Raw genomic sequence first — 22,000 nt, forward strand, 5'->3', positions numbered from 1 at the left:
CAGTGACACAAAGCTTCCATTGTTCCCAATCTGGGACCTTGCTAGCTTGAAGTTGAAACTTGTAGCCCATCGCCGATGGCCTTTTCCAAGACACATAAAACTGATGGTCTTGAGCCTTCTCAATACGTTTGGTCAGCTTCTCCTGAAATTCCTTAAATCCAGCCTTGGTGGTTCTTGCAGTGCGTCTGCGTTTGATGGCAGAGGACACAAGCGTTTGAAGACGCCTCTTTCTTACTTGAGAAAGGGTAAGAACAGTACCAGACTTTGACAGATTGAGCTTTCTTGTTTCCGGTGTGGAGGTTGGAAGATTTTGGGTAGGTTTCTGGGAGGGTTGTACGGTCTGTGTGGAAGGTGACATGGGAGTGAGTTGAGATAATTGAGAAGTGTAGTTGATTTCACTTGAAGGTTTTCAATGGTTCTATCCTCATCAGAGGAATCCATGATAAGAACATGAGAGAAACGTGGGGAATTGTGATCAGTGGGACGCACAATTTGTGGTTCTTCACGGTTTGAGTTTAGAGAGACGGGTTTCAAAGGATCAGTTGGTTTTGGTGCTTGGGGTGAACAATGTTGGTGTTGTGGAGTGACATGTTGTAAGACCCAAGTTTTTAAGTTTAGAATAAGTGAATAAAATTCCTATTTGCGATTAGGTTTGATGTATTGTGAAGGGAAACCTGAACAAGAGTTTATTGAATGGAATGAATTTATGAAGGAGAAAGTTCAGGAAAAGTCTAAGGATTGTATCAAAATCGATAAAAGTTATAGCACGACTAATATTCGTTTAAACCTAGGGCAAGAACACTAGTAAATAGCTAATTTACACTTAAAGACACGATGGAAACTAATTACAAAAATATTAAGAGAAATGTTAGAACTTCTCTTACTCCATCTATAACAAGCGTTTCGATGCGAAACCCTAGAATGTATGAACGTCCGATTCCAATCCTCGGAGGTTTGCCGAAACTAAAACCCTGATAGTTCAAGAAACCTAAAATCAACCGACGATGAAGACTTTTTCTATTCGGACTTCAAATGAAGATTCCACACGCGTACCCCCATTTCTCCTGATGTTTCCAATCTTTCTTCAGAAGGAAGTTTTCTCTTCCGACATCCACTGCAAAAAGTAGTTTTTCGGGTAAAATAGATTTACACCGATTTTGGATCGTTTGATTTAATTCCAAGAAACCTGTTTTGAGTTCTGGAATTCTGTCGCCGGAACCTATCTTAGAATTCCCCGAGGAATACGTAGGAAAAATCGGAATCGCGAAATTTTCATTTTTCCGCATTTTCCAAAACCTGTAAATAGCAAGAAAATGAGAAATTTTGGCAAAACTTACCCATTTCTTTCCCAAAACCCGCGAGCACATAGGAGGAGGAGGAGAAGAAGATTTTCGCCGTTTCTTGCCCGATTGCTTCACAGTTCGTTGCTACTCGAAGACTACGAGGTATAGATACTATCCCTCACTTCTGATCGTCAATTCTGTCGTCTTCTTCTATGTCTTTCTGTGCTCAAAATTTGGAGCTTTTTGTAAAACTGTCAAAATAGCTTGATTTTAGTGTCTAAACATCTTCCCTACATACCGAAGAGTACTTCTAGCGGATTACATTTTGCCGAATGTCGCCGAAATGCCGCCGGAATTCATTTCTGTAGGAAATACCCATTTTTAGACAAAGTTTCAACCTTTGGACTGAAAACTATCGACTTAGCTTAGCGCTAGTAGGATTAGTCGTCATAAACGTCGTTGGTGACGTCCCCATCCAATTTGTTTTTCGAAATTCCAATTTTGAAATTCTGAGCTAAGAATATTGACCAAAATACCCCTGCGACAGTTTTCGATCCGATAATTTTTCCGAGTTTAGATTCACCTTAGTTACGACTAATAATAGCCTAGGAACCAAGTTTGATCGAAGAAAAGTCGGCGCACACAATTAGAGTGTGTGGCCGTGAGCACCCTAGGGGAGGAAGAAAATTTCTTTTTCGAAAACTCGTTCTATCGCGCTAGATTATCGTACCTCGGAGTATGTGCTACTTCGTGTAACCTTAGTGAGTATGGATTGCTGAGTTTCTGACTGATTATGATGGAATTCTGTGGTTTTAGCTCTAAGGTTCATTTGAGGAGTTTCAAGGAGAAGAAGGCATAGAGTGTGAAGGAACGTTTGAGGAGAACGCTGGAAGAACTACAGGTGAGGGCAACTTACCTTACTAGCTAATGCTTTAGGTGTCGACGAATTCGACTTGATTTATTGTTTATGCACTTGATTTTGATTGACTGGGAAATGTTTTCTGAGGCTTCGGCTGACAATGATGATTATTCACCTCTGGATTGTTTTTGAGATTGATTCACATGCTATGTGCTAAGTGGTTAGTCTAGGATGTGTTGATATTGATCTATATGCTAAGTGCTACATGGTTAATCTAGGATGTGTTGATATATGTGTCATGACTGTTGGATTGTGCTATTTTGACTATGTAATTACACGTATATCAAATGTGCTTCAGAGTGAGGATAACGGGCATGTTATGCCAAAAGTTTTATGAGATTATGAGAGAGTTTGACGGGACGAACGGAGATTCGGGCCTCGTTATTGTTTTAGTGGATCGAGACATTCTCTGGGAGTTATTTGGGACTATGGGATCTTTGAAACTCATAAGGTTTGCGATAAGACTAAATGGAAACTATTTTACAAGGAAAATTTATAAGACATTAAACAACCTCTGAACCTTTAAATAATGATAACAATCTCTGATGAAAGCTTAGGGTTTGAATCTTAGTTTTGGAAAATGAGAAGTGTTGTCGAGTCCAAGTGTTGAGGAAAACTAATAAGTTTGGAGTATGTTGATACTCTTTTGCTCGAGGAGCAGTTTTGTTGTTGGGCTATCTAGAAGATAAGCCGGGAAACGGGTAGTTGTAAGATCATGTTTTGATCGAGTAGTACAACTATATGTTTTGATGATTACAAGTTAACATTTTAGTATGAACAATTATGGTACTCTAACGTGTTTTTCTGAGTGTGCTATTTACAGGCTCTGACCTCAATTCAATCTCACACAAATCAGAAGCACTGTGCATAAAGAGTGACCCAAGCAACGCTTTCTCAACATCTATGTTCACTCTGAATAGTAGAAACGCTTCAGAAGATCTGAAGTCATACAAGCTCTGATATGGACTCAGCCACTTGAAGTTCTGAAGATCCAGACGTTCTGACAACCCAGACACTCTGAAGGTTCAGATGTTCTGATGCTGTAGAAGACTCTAAAGATCCAGAAGCTGAAAAGTGGAAACTCTGATGTCCAGAAGCAAGATGACTCTGAAGACCATGTACTTCCCTCTGAGTTCAGAATCAGAAGATACAACGGTCAGAGGATCTGTGTTTCCCTCTGACTCTGATCAAAGGGGGAGATTGTAAGATCAAGTTTTGATCTAGTAGTACAACTCTATGTTTTGATGATTACAAGTTAACCTTTTGATATGAACAATTGTGGTACTCTAACGTGTTTTTCTGAGTGTGCTATTTACAGGCTCTGACCTTGACTCAATCTCACACAAATCAGAAGCACTGTGTATAAAGGGTAACCCAAGCAACGCTTTCGCATTCACCTTGTTCAGTATGAACAGTGGAAAAGCTTCAGAAGTTCTGAAGATATACAAACTCTGATGTGGACTCAGTCGCTAGAAGCTCTGAAGATCCAGAAGTTCTGATAACCAAGAAACACTGAAGGTTCAGATGTTCTGATGGTGTAGAAGACTCTGAAGATCCAGAAGCTGAATAAGTGGAAACTCTGAAGTCCAGAAGCAAGAAACTCTGAAGGCCATGTTCTTCCCTCTGAGTTCAGAATCAGAAGATACAATGGTCAGAGGATCTGTGCTTTCCCTCTGACTCTGATCAACCGGCTTCACAAGTTCCAATACGAAGCATTCCTCTGATCAGAAGTCTCCTAGGTTAAAAGGTCAAGTCGCTATCCAAGTACAAAAGCAAGTGTACCTTCCTGACGACCTACCTAACGTTCTCAGCCACAGCAGAAGCTGGATTTTCCAGAACTGCCCTCCAACGGTAGCATTTCCCATGCAACGCTCAACCCTAATCCTTGGAGTATATATAGAGGCTGAAGATTGAAAGAAGCGGCAAGAAGAGAATACTAGAAGCAATACACACGCGCAAGATATTCAAAATATTCTAAGCTTTCTTTCATCTGAAATTCATTGTGTTTACTATCAGCTTTTTAGAAGCAAATCCCTTGTAAACATTTTTTTGATAAACAGTTTGTTTAGTTCCTTTAGGAGATCAAGGTTGATCGGATCCTAGAGAAGACTAAGAGAGTGAATCTTAGTGTGAGCTAAGTCAGTGTAATTGTTAGTCACTTGTAGGTTTCAAGTGCAGTTGTAACTCTTACCTGATTAGTGGATTGCCTTAATTCTAAGAAGGAAGAAATCACCTTAACGGGTGGACTGGAGTAGCTTGAGTGATTTATCAAGTGAACCAGGATAAAATCCTTGTGTGCTTTTCTATCTCTTATCTTTAGCACTTAAGTTCTCGAAAGATTTGTATAAATCTTTAAGGTGGTAGTTTTGTACTGAAAACGTTATTCAAACCCCCCCCTTTCTACCGTTTTTCATACCTTCAATTGGTATCAGAGCGCAAGTTCTGATTACCACACCTAACAGTGTTCAGTGATCCGGGCCGGTGTGAAAAACAATGGCTGCCACCACCAGTGAAACTCAAAGAGATGGTTACAACGCAAAGCCTCCTATGTTCGATGGTCAAAGGTTCGAATATTGGAAAGATAGACTGGAAAGTTTCTTTCTGGGTTTCGATGCAGATCTCTGGGATATTATTGTGGATGGCTATGAGCGTCCAGTTGATGCAGATGGCAAGAAGATCCCAAGGTCAGAGATGACTGCAGATCAAAAGAAGCTGTACTCACAACATCACAAAGCAAGAGCAATTCTTCTAAGTGCTATCTCCTATGAGGAGTACCAGAAGATTACAGATCGTGAGTTTGCTAAAGGCATTTTTGATTCTCTGAAGATGTCTCATGAAGGAAACAAGAAAGTCAAAGAATCAAAGGCATTGTCTTTGATCCAAAAGTATGAATCCTTCATCATGGAGCCAAATGAGTCCATTGAAGAAATGTTCTCCAGATTTCAATTGCTTGTAGCTGGCATACGACCTCTCAACAAGAGCTACACAACAAAAGATCATGTCATAAGGGTCATCAGGTGTCTTCCTGAAAGTTGGATGCCTTTGGTGACTTCAATAGAGCTCACAAGAGACGTTGAGAACATGAGTTTAGAAGAACTCATCAGCATTTTGAAATGCCATGAGCTGAAGCGCTCAGAGATGCAAGATCTCAGGAAAAAGTCCATAGCCTTGAAATCCAAATCTGAAAAGGCTAAGGTTGAGAAGTCAAAGGCTCTTCAAGCTGAAGAAGAAGAATCTGAAGAAGCATCAGAAGATTCTGATGAAGATGAGCTGACTCTGATCTCCAAGAGACTCAACCGCATCTGGAAGCACAGGCAGAGCAAGTTCAAAGGCTCTGGAAAGGCAAGAGGAAAGTCTGAATCCTCAGGTCAGAAGAAGTCATCAATCAAGGAAGTCACTTGCTTTGAGTGCAAAGAATCAGGGCACTACAAAAGTGACTGTCCAAAATTGAAGAAGGACAAAAAGCCAAAGAAGCACTTCAAGACCAAGAAGAGTCTGATGGTGACATTTGATGAATCAGAGTCAGAGGATGTTGACTCTGATGGTGAAGTCCAAGGACTCATGGCAATTGTCAAAGACAAGGAAGCAGAGTCAAAGGAAGCTGTTGACTCTGACTCAGAATCAGAAGGAGATCCAGACTCTGACGATGAAAATGAGGTATTTGCTTCCTTCTCTACCTCTGAACTGAAACATGCCTTGTCTGATATCATGGATAAGTATAACTCCTTGTTGTCTAAGCATAAGAAGCTGAAAAAGAACTTATCTGCTGTTTCTAAAACTCCTTCTGAACATGAGAAAATCATATCTGATTTGAAAAATGATAATCATGCTTTAGTTAACTCTAACTCTGTGCTTAAGAATCAAATTGCTAAGTTAGAAGAAGTTATTGCCTGCGATGCCTCTGATAGTAAGCATGAATCTAAGTATGAAAAATCTTTTCAAAGATTCCTGGCTAAAAGTGTAGATAGAAGCTTAATGGCTTCAATGATCTATGGTGTAAGCAGAAATGGAATGCATGGCATTGGCTATTCTAAACCAATTAGAAATGAGCCTTCTGTGTCTAAAGCTAAATCTTTATATGAATGCTTTGTTCCCTCTGGTACCATATTGCCTGATCCTGTACCTGCTAAAGTTGCTAAAAACCCTCTTAAAAAGGGATCTCTCTCTATGACTAAATATCATGCAAATGTTCCCTTAAAATATTATGTTGAGACACCCAAGGTGATCAGAACCTCTGGGGTAACTAACAAAAGAGGACCCAGAAAGTGGGTACCTAAGGACAAGATTATCTATGTTGCAGATATCCTTGATAGCTCCACTGAAACACCAATCATGGTATCTGGACAGTGGATGCTCGCGTCACATGACGGGAGAAAAGTGTATGTTCCGAGAGCTGAAACTTAAGCCTGGAGGCGAAGTTGGCTTCGGAGGAAATGAAAAGGGTAAAATTATTGGTACCGGTACTATTTGTGTAGATAGTAGTCCATGCATTGATAATGTTTTATTGGTAGACGGCTTAACACATAACTTATTGTCTATAAGTCAATTAGCTGACAAGGGTTATGATGTTATATTCAATCAAAAGTCCTGCCGGGCTGTAAGTCAGATCGATGGCTCTGTTCTGTTTAACAGCAAGAGGAAGAACAACATTTATAAGATCAGATTATCTGAGTTGGAGGCTCAGAATGTGAAGTGCCTTCTGTCTGTTAATGAAGAGCAGTGGGTATGGCATAGACGGTTAGGGCATGCCAGTATGAGAAAGATTTCTCAGCTGAGCAAGCTAAACCTTGTCAGGGGCTTACCCAATCTGAAGTTCGCTTCAGACGCTCTTTGTGAAGCATGTCAGAAAGGCAAATTCACAAAAGTCCCTTTCAAGGCAAAGAATGTTGTCTCAACCTCAAGGCCGTTAGAACTTCTGCATATCGACCTGTTTGGACCAGTGAAAACTGAGTCTATAGGTGGCAAGAGATATGGGATGGTTATCGTTGATGACTATAGCCGCTGGACATGGGTAAAGTTTCTAACCCGCAAGGATGAGTCTCATGCTGTGTTCTCTACCTTCATTGCTCAAGTGCAAAACGAGAAGGCTTGTAGGATTGTGCGTGTCAGAAGTGACCATGGTGGAGAGTTTGAGAATGACAAGTTTGAGAGTCTGTTTGATTCCTATGGAATTGCACATGATTTCTCTTGTCCCAGAACTCCTCAACAAAATGGTGTTGTTGAGAGGAAGAACAGAACTCTTCAGGAGATGGCTAGAACCATGCTCCAAGAAACTGGCATGGCTAAGCACTTTTGGGCAGAGGCAGTAAATACAGCATGTTACATTCAGAATAGAATCTCTGTGAGACCAATTCTGAATAAGACTCCTTATGAATTGTGGAAGAACATAAAACCCAACATTTCTTATTTTCATCCTTTTGGCTGTGTTTGTTATGTTCTCAATACTAAGGATAGATTGCATAAATTTGATGCTAAGTCTTCTAAGTGTCTATTACTTGGTTATTCTGATAGATCTAAAGGTTTTAGATTTTATAATACTGATGCTAAGACTATTGAAGAATCTATTCATGTTAGATTTGATGATAAGCTTGACTCTGACCAGTCAAAGCTAGTTGAAAAGTTTGCAGATTTAAGCATTAATGTTTCTGACAAAGGCAAAGCTCCAGAGGAAGTTGAGCCAGAGGAAGATGAACCAGAGGAAGAAGCTGGTCCCTCTAACTCACAAACTCTGAAGAAGAGCAGAATCACTGCAGCTCATCCTAAGGAATTGATTCTGGGCAACAAAGATGAACCAGTCAGAACCAGATCTGCCTTCAGACCCTCTGAAGAGACCTTGCTGAGTCTGAAAGGATTGGTGTCCTTAATTGAACCCAAGTCCATAGATGAAGCTCTTCAGGACAAGGATTGGATTCTGGCCATGGAAGAAGAACTGAATCAATTTTCCAAGAACGATGTTTGGAGCTTAGTGAAGAAGCCTGAGAATGTTCATGTTATTGGAACAAAATGGGTATTCAGAAACAAGCTGAATGAGAAAGGAGATGTAGTCAGAAACAAGGCAAGGCTAGTTGCTCAAGGCTACAGCCAGCAGGAAGGAATAGACTACACTGAAACATTTGCTCCAGTAGCAAGACTGGAGGCAATCAGACTATTGATTTCTTTCTCAGTAAATCATAACATAATTCTACATCAGATGGACGTAAAGAGTGCCTTCCTAAATGGTTATATCTCAGAGGAAGTCTATGTTCATCAACCCCCAGGTTTTGAAGATGAAAAGAAACCAGACCATGTGTTCAAATTGAAGAAATCACTCTACGGTCTGAAGCAAGCTCCCAGAGCATGGTATGAGAGACTTATCTCATTCCTTCTGGAGAATGAGTTTGTAAGGGGTAAAGTAGATACAACTCTCTTTTGCAAGACTCATAAAGATGATATCTTAATTGTGCAAATTTATGTTGATGATATTATATTTGGTTCTGCTAATCAATCTCTATGCAAAGAATTTTCTGAGATGATGCAGGCTGAATTTGAGATGAGTATGATGGGAGAATTAAAGTACTTTCTGGGAATACAAGTTGATCAAACACCAGAAGGAACATATATCCATCAGAGCAAGTACACTAAAGAACTTCTGAAGAAGTTCAATATGCTGGAATCTACAGTGGCCAAGACTCCAATGCATCCAACATGCATTCTGGAAAAAGAAGATAAAAGTGGTAAAGTATGTCAGAAGCTCTATCGTGGCATGATAGGTTCACTTCTATACTTAACTGCATCTAGGCCAGACATATTATTTAGTGTTCATTTATGTGCTCGTTTTCAATCAGATCCAAGGGAAACCCACTTAACTGCTGTTAAGAGGATCCTAAGGTATCTGAAAGGCACCACTAACCTTGGCTTGATGTATAAGAAAACATTAGAGTATAAGCTTTCAGGTTATTGTGATGCTGATTATGCTGGAGATAGAACAGAGAGAAAAAGTACTTCTGGAAATTGTCAATTTCTGGGAAGCAATCTAGTCTCATGGGCAAGCAAGAGGCAATCAACCATTGCACTATCAACTGCAGAGGCAGAATATATCTCAGCAGCAATATGCAGCACTCAGATGCTCTGGATGAAACATCAGCTGGAGGATTATCAGATCCTTGAGAGCAATATCCCAATCTATTGTGATAACACTGCTGCAATCTCATTGAGTAAGAATCCTATCTTGCATTCAAGGGCAAAGCACATTGAGGTAAAGTATCATTTTATTAGAGATTATGTAGAGAAGGGCGTACTTCTTCTGAAGTTTGTTGATACTGACCATCAATGGGCAGATATCTTTACAAAGCCCTTAGCTGAAGATAGATTTAATTTTATTCTGAAAAATCTAAACATGGACTTTTGTCCAGAGTGAAGATGGATCAGAACCTCTGACTATGATACTTCTTGATCAGAAGATGTCTAGTCCAGAAGGTAACTCAATCAGAGTGTGTGTGCCCACTGGTACTGACTCTGAAGCTGAGACAACAACACGTGCGTCAGAATTTCTGATGCATAGTTCCTTGTGCCCGTGTGACAGTCTGTTATGATTGCGTGTAGATATGCTTATCTCCTGTGTGTGATTGTGTATTTTACTGTTACTATCTATCTTTAATTTTCAACCGTTGATCTTAAAGTGCTTTTTGAATCAACAACGGTTATTTGATAAAACCCACTATACACACACGTTCTCTCTCACTTTCGGTTTTCACTCTCGCACTCTCTACTTTTCAAAACCGCCTCCTTCTCAATTTCTCTCTCGATCTCTCCTCATCCTTCAAACTTCATCTTCTACCTCAAACCTTCAACCTCTTCAAAATGGTGAGACAAACCAGAAGATCTACTGCAGATGCACCTCAGTTCCCTCACATGGTAGTCGGTTTGGCAACGGGTCAACAGGGCTCTGAGAACCCAGCACAAGAACAAGCTCAAGCTCAAGAGGAGATTGTTCCTATTGCAGAACGGGGCTGTGCCGTTCACTGTGTATTTCCTCCTGAGGAACTCCAAGTCCTTGCAGAATGGAGATTCAACCTCGACAACTTGGCTGCAAATGGGTTTGATCTTCGTCCTGAAGTCCAAGCTCAAGGTTGGGGAAACTACTTCAATCGACTTCGAGGACCGGTGTATGAGAAGCTGGTAAAGGAATTCTGGAAGCACGCCGACTGTGATGACACTCAGGTGGTCTCTTACATACTGGGTAGGAAGATCATCATCACGGAGAAGTCATTCGTGAATCTGCTAGGTGCAGAAACTGCTCATGGGTATCGGTTCTCACTGACGGAATCAAAGCTGAAACCCAGAACCAAGGACATAGTCAACAAGGCCCTGTACACCACTTTCAAACCGGGCAAGACGAGCTACAAGGTGATGGACCTTCACCCCAAACTCAGGATCTGGCACAAGATCCTGCTCAACTGCATCAATCAACGACCAAAGGGCAGTTCTCCAGACTACATCAACTTCAACCAGAAGGCGATGCTGTTCTTCATTCAAGACAGGGAGAAGATCTGCCTTCCCTACTTCCTGTTCTCCTATTTGAAGGAATGCATCCGGAAGTCTCGCACCACCGCCTCCATCAAGTCTGCAATCAAATATATCCCCTTTGGGAGGCTGCTCTCAGACTTTCTCATTGAAAGCAACTTGGTGCAAGATTTGATCGATGCTGGTTGCACAGAGGACTTGAGCACAATTGTCAGTGATGTCTTCACTGCCAACTCTTTGAAGAAGATGGGCTTAATCCAGAAGAAGATTGCTCCTGCTCATGAGGACACATCTTCTGAGATCAGAGGAAGAAGAATGCCTCTGAATGACTACCCTCTGTGGACTCAAGCAGACCATCCTGAAGCCATCAGATGCTATGTTGAAGACCTCAGGGCTCAAGGATTCGAGATTGACCTTGATGATTTTGTCAGCAGACTTCCACCAGCTCCAGAGTATTCTTCTCCTCCAAAGAAGAAAACCAAGAGGAAGATGGTTCTGGACGAATCCTCAGAGGAATCTGATGTCCCTCTGGTCAAGAAGGCGAAGAGCAAGCCTGATGATGATGATGGTGATGATAGTGAGGATGGTCCTCCAAAGAAGAAGCAGAAGAAGGTCAGAATTGTGGTGAAGCCTACTCGGGTGGAACCAGCTGCTGCAGAGGTCAGAAGGACTGAAGCTCCTGCCAGAGTGACTCGATCATCAGCACATACAAGTAAGCCTGCACTTACCTCTGATGATGATTTGAATTTATTTGATGCACTCCCGATTTCTGCCTTACTCCAACACTCTTCAAATCCCCTCACTCCTATTCCTGAAACCCAACCAGCCGCACAAACCACCTCTCCACCACATTCCCCAAGATCTTCATTCTTTCAACCTTCTCCTACTGAAGCACCACTCTGGAATTTGCTTCAGAACCAACCCTCTAGGTCAGAAGATCCAACCTCTCTCCTTACCATTCCATACGACCCATTACCTTCTGAACCCATCATCCAAGACCAACCAGAACCCAAACAGACAGAACCACAACCCAGAACGTCTGATCACTCTGCTCCCAGAGCATCAGCACGTCCTGCTGTCAGAACCACGGATACAGACTCTTCATCAGCCTTCACTCCTGTATCCTTCCCCATCAATGTGATTGACTCTCCTCCCTCCAATACCTCTGAATCAATTAGAAAATTCATGGAGGTTAGGAAAGAGAAGGTATCTGCCTTGGAAGAATATTACCTTACATGTCCAAGCCCTAGGCAATATCCTGGCCCTAGACCTGAACGTCTAGTTGACCCAGATGAACCTATCTTGGCCAATCCTATCCAAGAGGCAGACCCCTTAGTCCAACAAGCTCACCCTGTCCCTGACCAACAAGAGCCAATTCAACCAGACCCTGAACCTGAACAATCAGTGTCTAACCAATCCTCGGTTAGATCACCTCACCCTCTGGTTGAAACTTCAGACCCTCACCGTGGAACCTCTGAACCCAATGCTCCCATAATTAACATTGGTTCTCCACAAGGTGCCTCTGAAGCTCATAGCAGCAATCACCCAGCCTCTCCTGCACCCAACCTCTCCATCATTCCCTATACTCACCTTCAACCCACATCTCTCTCTGAGTGCATCAATATCTTCAATCATGAAGCCTCCTTGAGGCTCCGCAATGTGCACGGTCAGACTGACCTCAGTGAGAATGCTGAACATGTGGCTGATGAGTGGAACAATTTGAGCACTTGGCTAGTGGCTCAGTTTCCAATCATGATGCAGCTCCTGCATGCAGAGGGAAGTCGGAGGATTGAGGCTGCCAAGCAAAGGTTTGCTAGGAGGGTGGCTCTTCACGAACTAGAACAGAGAAACAAGCTTCTTGAAGCCATTGAAGAAGCCAAGAGAAAGAAAGAACAAGAAGAAGAAGCTGCACGTCAAGCAGCAGCTAAGGCTGAACTAGCCAGACTTGAGGCAGAGCGTCTTGAAGCTGAGGCTGAGGCAGAGCGACTTGCACCAGTTATGTTTACTCCTGCTGCTTCTGCTTCCATTCCAGAACCTCAAGCTGCTCAGAACGTTCCTTCCAGCTCTACTCAGACAAGCTCATCCAGACTCGACATCATGGAACAACGTCTTGACACTCATGAATCCATGCTGATTAAGATGAAGCAAATGATGATGGAACTTCTGCGCCGCACTGACAAACCTTAGTCTTAGGATCTCTTTCTTTTCTTCCTTTTCTTTTTATTTAACGTTGTTTTATTTAAACTCTGTTTATTTACTTATTTTAATTTGTTCATTTGTGATTCTATATGCATATATCTATATATATTTGTGTCACATATGTTTGCAAAACCTGTTTTATTCCTAATTGTTCTATGTTTACATCATAATTCTTTTCATCATACATTATTCCCTATATCTAGAATGGAGGATCCTTCCTCATTCTTCTGCATTCTTGGCGCTGCTCTACTCTTTCCTTCTCCAGACGATCCAGTGTATACTCTATGTTGCCGAGTCTGATGCTCAGCTCATCTCTCTCTAGACTATCTTCTGTCGTCTTAAGTCTCTTTTCCACAGTCTCCTTCTCTTCCAGCAGATTCAGCTCCCGCCGGCAAAGCTCCTGAATCTCTTCCACGAAGCAGAGGAACTCCTTCAGATCTTTCTCCATCTCTGGACCAAGATCTTCTTCCAGCAGTGTCTTCGTCAGCTCTTGTATGGTCTTTGTACCATCGGGATGCCTAATATTGAGGAACATATCTTCCTCAAAAGCCTTCCTTCTGAGCTCTTCTAATGCCATTCTGTATGATGCCATTTTTTTTACTACTGAAAATTATTCGAGGTGTGAAGCTTACCTTTCTCTCCAACGTCTTTTATAGGCTTCACTTTCTCTCTGAAAGTTATTTTCGCCTAACTCTGATTCTTACATCGTTTTCATCTTCTTTTAAACTTAGACCTTCTCTAAGGGGGAGTACCTTGTACTTCAAGCTAAGTTTTTCACACCCCAAGCTTTTTGCTTATGACAAAAAGGGGGAGTAAACCCAGTTTTTGATGTGTAAGATGTGTTAGTGTGACTTATTTTTCTTTTGGAGATTTTAAGAGTTCCACCTTCATGACCATAGATGTGTCACTGGGCAAATACAAGGAATACATTTCACTTCTTTTGAAGTGATTCTAAGTTGACTCTGATACCCAAGACTCTGATACCCTGTCTATGACTCTGATCACTTATGCGCTCTGATTATTCGTTTTTTCATCTATGTCATAAGCTTTTCACTCTGAACTCTTATATGTTTTAGCTCAGAATCTAGACTTTACTAACGTTTTCATCAAGTATTAGATTCAGGGGGAGCTAAGCTCAGAATCAAGCAGTGACTTGAATTCAGAATGAGCAAGATAAACTATTCACATCAGGATAAGTCTTTTTCTATATCTCTAAACTCTGAGTGAATTCAGTTTATTGTTTAAGAATTGTTCATCAAAAATATTAGTTTTGTCATCATCAAAAAGGGGGAGATTGTAAGATCAAGTTTTGATCTAGTAGTACAACTCTATGTTTTGATGATTACAAGTTAACCTTTTGATATGAACAATTGTGGTACTCTAACGTGTTTTTCTGAGTGTGCTATTTACAGGCTCTGACCTTGACTCAATCTCACACAAATCAGAAGCACTGTGTATAAAGGGTAACCCAAGCAACGCTTTCGCATTCACCTTGTTCAGTATGAACAGTGGAAAAGCTTCAGAAGTTCTGAAGATATACAAACTCTGATGTGGACTCAGTCGCTAGAAGCTCTGAAGATCCAGAAGTTCTGATAACCAAGAAACACTGAAGGTTCAGATGTTCTGATGGTGTAGAAGACTCTGAAGATCCAGAAGCTGAATAAGTGGAAACTCTGAAGTCCAGAAGCAAGAAACTCTGAAGGCCATGTTCTTCCCTCTGAGTTCAGAATCAGAAGATACAATGGTCAGAGGATCTGTGCTTTCCCTCTGACTCTGATCAACCGGCTTCACAAGTTCCAATACGAAGCATTCCTCTGATCAGAAGTCTCCTAGGTTAAAAGGTCAAGTCGCTATCCAAGTACAAAAGCAAGTGTACCTTCCTGACGACCTACCTAACGTTCTCAGCCACAGCAGAAGCTGGATTTTCCAGAACTGCCCTCCAACGGTAGCATTTCCCATGCAACGCTCAACCCTAATCCTTGGAGTATATATAGAGGCTGAAGATTGAAAGAAGCGGCAAGAAGAGAATACTAGAAGCAATACACACGCGCAAGATATTCAAAATATTCTAAGCTTTCTTTCATCTGAAATTCATTGTGTTTACTATCAGCTTTTTAGAAGCAAATCCCTTGTAAACATTTTTTTGATAAACAGTTTGTTTAGTTCCTTTAGGAGATCAAGGTTGATCGGATCCTAGAGAAGACTAAGAGAGTGAATCTTAGTGTGAGCTAAGTCAGTGTAATTGTTAGTCACTTGTAGGTTTCAAGTGCAGTTGTAACTCTTACCTGATTAGTGGATTGCCTTCATTCTAAGAAGGAAGAAATCACCTTAACGGGTGGACTGGAGTAGCTTGAGTGATTTATCAAGTGAACCAGGATAAAATCCTTGTGTGCTTTTCTATCTCTTATCTTTAGCACTTAAGTTCTCGAAAGATTTGTATAAATCTTTAAGGTGGTAGTTTTGTACTGAAAACGTTATTCAAACCCCCCCTTTCTACCGTTTTTCATACCTTCAAGTATAGGGTATGGGTGTTTAGAGCCTACTAAGGTTGGGTGTTAGTGTCATAGCTCTGATTGTCATTTCTCATTTTGGGGCAGGGTAGGTCCCCAACTATTAGCTTTTGTGTGGTGCTCTTCCATAAGGATCACAGGGAGTTGTCGGACGTAGAAAGTCTTTTGGAGGCCGTTTTGGGCCGACTTACCTTCTTGGAGAACTGTATTTCTAAAACTTATGACTCTATCTATGGGTCGCACTTGTTGCCGTTGGGCAATACTTTTAGTTACTTGGTGTTACTTTCCGTCACTTGAGGACACTCGTGACGATGTTTTCAGTTGCAGCGAGGGCTGTACCTTTAACGTATGTTAGTCGCTGTTAATCGCGATTGGGTTGAGTCTTTGTTTCGACAAGTCTATTTATATTTAATCAAAATGAAAAAAAATACCTGCTTTTCCGCTTCATTTTATTTTTTTGTTACTAAAGTGACACCCGAAAATCGGGTTGTTACACATGTGGTTGTTGCTCATAGGAATCATCAAACAAATAATTTACAAATTCTTGATTAGAGAGATTGGTTGTTACCTCTTGATAGGGGAATATGGTTCCAAGGGAGTTGGTAAGTCTGGTGTGAAAAGCAATGTCTTCTTCACCCAGTGTCTCATCAGGTTCATCTGCTAAGATCTTCCGTTTCCGGTACAAAGGCTATGAAGCCTTTTCAGCAGGTTCTTCCTCGAATTTTTTTCTTAACCGTTTAAGATTCTTTCCGGTACAAAGTTTTGTTTGCAGGTGACCTTTTCCCAGATCGAGTTCTTGAAGCAACAGGATGAGACTGAAACTGTACTGGTGCTCCACCTTTGGTAATCCTGATAGACCGTTCCTTAGTGGGTGCCTTGGGTAGGATCCTGGACTGTTCAAGCTCATCCTCAGGATACGATGCAATTCGCAAGGCAGCTGGAACAACTCTCTTGGTAGGTTCCTTCACAATTTTGTCAGACAGTTCCTTCAGGTTCTTCTTCTTTTCTTTGCCAGGTTGTTCAGTGGCAGTGGCCTTCTCCTTTCCTCTGACTTCTCTTTTCTTCTTTGTTAGGAATTCTTCAAGAACTTCTGAATCATCATAGGAGATATTCATCTTGCTAACATCTCCGAGCTTGATTGGTGTTGGCCAAATGATGTCTTCATCTAGTTGTTCTGACTTGCAGGCTAAAAACTCAGTAGTGATTCCCTTATTTTCCAAAATCACGGTCAACTGAGATCCAAAAGGAAGGTATCCTTTACCATTCTCCAGAAAGTTGAGTAGATAGCTCCACATCAAGTAAGCTGGGTTGATCTTCACTCTCTTTACAATTTTATACAATGCATACCTTGCATGTGCATTGACGTGGCCTTTGGCTCCATCTTTTGGATGAACAACTTTGTTGATCACAACATTGTTGAACTTGACTTCATCCTTGAGGTTGCTCACCTCCACTGACAAGGGGTCCTCTGGGTTCTTCTAGATACATCTCGAGTCATCAACCTTTGACATCCAGATTGGAGAGTATCTTTCTCTGTCGTTGAGGCTCACGTTGAGGGCTTCCGCAACGTCCTTCAGTGTGACGTTGATGATCTTGTTGTTTGCCTGTCTTTCACCACAACACAATCATAGAATTCCTTCACAAGCGGCACATACACTTCACGTTGTGCCATGTTGTACACAGTTGCCCAGTCCTGATGGAGAAGATCAACGAGTCCTGCCCTCTTCACGAAGGCGAATACCTTCACATCCAAATATCTTGGTGACACAAGCGCATTGTCACCCAATTTCTCAGTTTTGACAACTCCCACTTCCTGGAGTTGAATGGATCGTTGCTAGTTGATCCTCTCAGTCCGGCGTTGAATGATTTCCATTTCAATTTCAGTGTAGGGGATCTTGCCGCCCTTCGTTGAAGAAGCTTTAGAAGAGGTGGCAAGGATTCCGGCCATTTGGGTTTTTGGAAGATGAAGGAAATTTTTCAGAGAGAGAGTAGGATTGCTTTTCTTGGATGAGAGAGAGTACAAACTGCAAATGAGATAGCATAAAGATATGTTTCCAAAATCTCTTAGGGATATGGTTGATTGAGAATATGGAATGACGGTTTTGGAAGTATGTGCACTGACGGTTTCTTTTGGAGAGAGAAAATATTTTATAATGGGTCGTGAAAACACGCGCGATTAAAGCAGATTGAATAACTGTTCCACATTGAATATGATGTGACTTTTCAGAAAAGAACTGTTGAAGCACGTGCCAAAGGTATGATGACTTTGAACTTTGACAATTGCTCAGCCAGGTGTAACTGAACGATAGTAACTTCCAGATGACAGCTTCATAGAACGATGTGACACTAAAACATTCCCATAGATATCTCGTTGATAGAATTGCTGAACAATGCATGATTTCCATTAAACGTTTGACTTAGATAACGATACCTGCAAAATAGAAACACTACGTTTTCATACCTTCAATATGCAGATTGCATATTAATTCTCCTTCTTAAATCAGCAAATCTCCTTTCCAGTAATGGCTTTGTGAGAATGTCAGCAAGTTGATCTTCAGTGTGCACATGAGATATATCAATGTGTCCTTTTTCCACTAGATTTCTAATGAAGTGATGCTTGATTTCAATATGCTTTGTTCTTGAATGTTGAACGAGATTCTTTGCTATGTTGATGACACTAGTGTTGTCACAAAGTAGAGGTATGCTACTTTCATGGAAATTATAATCTTCAAGTTGATGCTTTATCCATAGAAGTTGAGTGCAACATGAGCTGGCTGCTACGTATTCAGCTTCAGCAGTGGAAAGAGATATGGTACTTTGTCTTTTGCTTGACCAAGAGACTAAACAGTTTCCTAGAAAATGACATCCTCCACTGGTGCTCTTTCGTTCAACTTTATCTCCCGCATAGTCAGCGTCACAAAATCCTTTTAACCTGAAATCACTACCTTTCTCGTACAAAAGACCAAGATTAGTAGTACCTATTAAATATCTAAATATTCTCTTAACAACACTAAGGTGTGATTGTTGTGGATTTACCTGGAATCTTGCACATAGACACACACTGAACATGATGTCTGGTCTGCTTGATGTTAGATACATGAGTGATCCTATCATCCCTCTGTACGATGTTGGATCAACTAGTGAACTTTCATCATTCTTGTCCAGAACAGTGTTTGGATACATTGGTGTGCTCATATCATTTGACTTATGCATATTGTACTTCTTGAGCATATCTTTGATGTATTTGGTCTGATGAATGTAGATCTTGTCCTTTTCTTGCTTGATTTGTAGACCGAGGAATAATTTCAGTTCTCCCATCATACTCATCTCTAATTCACTTTGCATGAGTGTGGAGAATTCTTTGCACAGTTTATCACTTATAGCTCCAAAGATGATGTCATCAACATACAATTGTACAAGGATGTAATCATCTTTCAGATGTTTCGTGAAAAGTGTGTTGTCGATCTTTCCTCTTGAGAAGCCGTTCTTCATAAGAAAGCTGCTTAGTCGATCGTACCATGCTCTTGGGGCTTGTTTTAAACCGTAGAGAGCTTTCCTGAGTTTGAATACATGTTCCGAGGCAGACAGTTCTTCAAATCCTGGAGGTTGCTTCACGTAAACTTCTTCTTCAATTACTCCATTCAGAAATGCACTTTTCACATCCATCTGATATAGTTTAATGGAGTATTGACATGCAAATGCTAGAAGAATGCGAATGGCTTCAATTCTTGCTACTAGAGCAAACACTTCTATGTAGTCAATTCCTTCTTATTGATTGTACCCTTGAGCTACTAACCTTGCCTTGTTTCTTGTAACTTTGCCATTTTCGTCCATCTTGTTTCTGAATACCCATTTAGTGCCAATGATTGTTTTGTCTTTGGGTCTTGTTACAAGTGTCCAAACTTCACTTCTTTCAAAGTGATTTAGTTCTTCTTGCATGACTAGAATCCATCCTTCATCTTGTAGAGCTTCGTCCAAAGATTTTTGGTTCAATTTCTGAAATGAATGCGTTGTTGGATTCTTCTCTGAATGTTGATCTGGTTCTTACTTTTTCTGATACACTTCCAATGATCTGCTCCGGTGGATGATCAGACTTGTATTTCTGCTCCTTGGGAAGAGGGATACCACTTGATGTCATTACTTGATCATGTTTTTCTGGAGTAGCTGGTTGAGGTGAAGTGGACAGTTCTTCAGGTGTGGTCTCAGATGATTGTGTTTCCTTGGAGATCTCTTCTTTTTCTCGATCGGATAGATCAAGATTTAAAAAGGATTTTTCCAAACGATCAGTGGATTCAGTAGAGTGATCATCAAACTTGACATTGATAGATTCCTCGACTAATTTTGTCCTGAAGTTGAAAACTCTATATGCTTTGGAATGAGTGGACTATCCAAGAAGAATGCCTTGATCAGATTTGTTGTCAAAATTTCCAACATTATCCTTTGTGTTGAGAATGAAACATTTACAACCAAAGGGATGGAAGTACGATACAGTTGGACGTCTTCTTCGCCACAATTCATAGGGAGTCTTCTTTAGCATGGGTCGCATGGATATTCTGTTTTGGATGTAGCATGCAGTTTCAATAGCTTCAGCCCAAAAGTATTTTGGGAGAATTGTAAGATCAAGATTTGATCAGTGGTTGCATCTCTATATTTTGATGATTAAAATTAAGGTTTTTGAGGATGAACAATTATGGTACTCTAACGTTTGTCTTTATGAGTTGTGACAAACAGGTTCTGATTCTGACCCAAGCCGATCCCATCAGAAGAAGAAGAACCAAGGGTTACCAAAAAGAGAGCTCTAAAGCTTATCATGTTCGTTCAGAACAGTGGCAAATCCTTCAGAAGTTCTGAAGATAGAAGCTCTCAAGAGGTACTGAAGAACCGGGGTCAGAAGTTCTGAAGACCATATGTTCCAGAAGGAAACGGTCCTGAAAGTAGAAGACTCAAGTTCTGAAGACCTGCAAGAAGTTGGCTCTGAAGACCCAAGCTATTCTAGCTCTGACGTTCAGAAGTTCTGAGGAACTTGTTCAAAAGCAGAAGTTGCCAGGTTAGAGGATCCAAGCTTCCGTCTGACTCTGATCAGAAGCTTCACCAACGTCCATCTGAAGCACTCCAGATCATAAGTCAGCTGGTGAAAGGACAAGTCGCTGTCATAGTACACATCATACAGTCTCAGTCTGTCTGCCACCTACCTCGTTCAGCCTAGCAGTCTGATATTACAAGATTGTCACTCCAACGGGCAAAACCCTAGCAACGGCTACACCATATGCCTTGGAGTATATAAGGGCTGAAGATAGAAGAAAGAAGCTAAGAAACTTTACTGATATTCTTGAATTCATTCGAACCGATCTCTTAGCAATATTTCTTCACTTTTCTTAAATATCTGAGTTTACCATTAGCTTTTCAGAAGCAATTCTTGTAAACCCAAAAGCTTTTACAAACACTTTGTAAGTTCCTTGAGATACCAAGTTTGGTCGGATCTTGAGAGGACTGAATCAAGTTTGATTCAGTGTTTAGCTAGTCTTGAGAGGATCAGTAGATCAGCTTCTTGAGAGTATACTAGTGAGAAAATCAGTGTATTGTTAGTCACTTAGCAGGTTGCAAGTGCAGTTGTAACACTCATTGATTTTAGTGAATTGCCTTCATCAGAAGAAGGAAGAAATCACCTTCACGGGTGTGAAGGTGTGAAAAACGACTAGAAGGGGGGTTTTCTCTTTTGACTCTTTTCAGTTTTTTTTCTTTGGGGCAAGAGACAATTGCACTTTTTATAAACTAGCTCCATCAAGAGTTAAGAACCACAACTCCCCATTGAATCCTCCAAACAACCAGCCTATTAAACATAGATACCAAGGAAATCTCCATAAGGCTCAAAAGGGTCAACTAGGGACAAAGATGTTATAAAACAATTTCTGAAGTACAAGAAAACCTACCAGTCTCAAGAATGCAAGTCTCCTAAAGCTACACTCAAGGACGCATGAAATGAAACACAGAACCAAGAAGTGCAAGTGAGTCAGAATCCTCCAGGGAAATTATATAGTGAAGGGTCAAAGATGGACCCTTGTGGACTCACATCAACTCTATCCTCAAGACAACACTTAGAAGACCGAAGTTTCTTCCTCTCTTTCCCAAACATACAATCACTCCCCAAAAGAAAGCACAAAGTATCCACTTAAAAACATTTTCAAAACCAGCATCATGTGAGTGAGCAAGACTTGGGAACATGTCATTTGAGTATAAGGAATAAAGACCAAGGTATAAAAGACTCTATATAACAATGCATGATAAAATTGGATAAACAAAAACTATAAAAGAAAAATATGCAAAAATGCATGGACTAAAACCCAGGGTAAGAAAAGAACCTCCTTCAAAGTGATTGAGTGCCTCCAAGTGTGTATCCTTTTTATTTCCTGAAACACTAAACATAAAACGTAAAACAGCAAAAGAAGATCCTATCACTACTACAGAAAAGGCTTTTCGCCACGGTTCCGCACGCCCTTTAGCCACGGTTTAACCGTGGCGATAGCTTGCGTGGCAATTGCTCAATTGCCACGGTTCAAGGGCGAACCGTGGCAATTGATTCGCCTATT

At 40.9% G+C, this 22,000-nt stretch overlaps 1 protein-coding gene across 1 annotated transcript; it reads right to left on the reverse strand.

Annotated features, from left to right (window-relative positions):
* Positions 1–17,876: 17,876 nt before the first annotated feature.
* Positions 17,877–18,905, reverse strand: LOC130712806 (uncharacterized mitochondrial protein AtMg00810-like). Its single transcript, XM_057562620.1, has one exon. It carries the CDS (start codon positions 18,903–18,905, stop codon positions 17,877–17,879), a length of 1,029 nt encoding a protein of 342 aa, XP_057418603.1.
* Positions 18,906–22,000: the final 3,095 nt, after the last annotated feature.

This window comes from Lotus japonicus, chromosome 4 (assembly GCF_012489685.1).
Source record: "Lotus japonicus ecotype B-129 chromosome 4, LjGifu_v1.2".
Taxonomy (NCBI): domain Eukaryota; kingdom Viridiplantae; phylum Streptophyta; class Magnoliopsida; order Fabales; family Fabaceae; genus Lotus; species Lotus japonicus.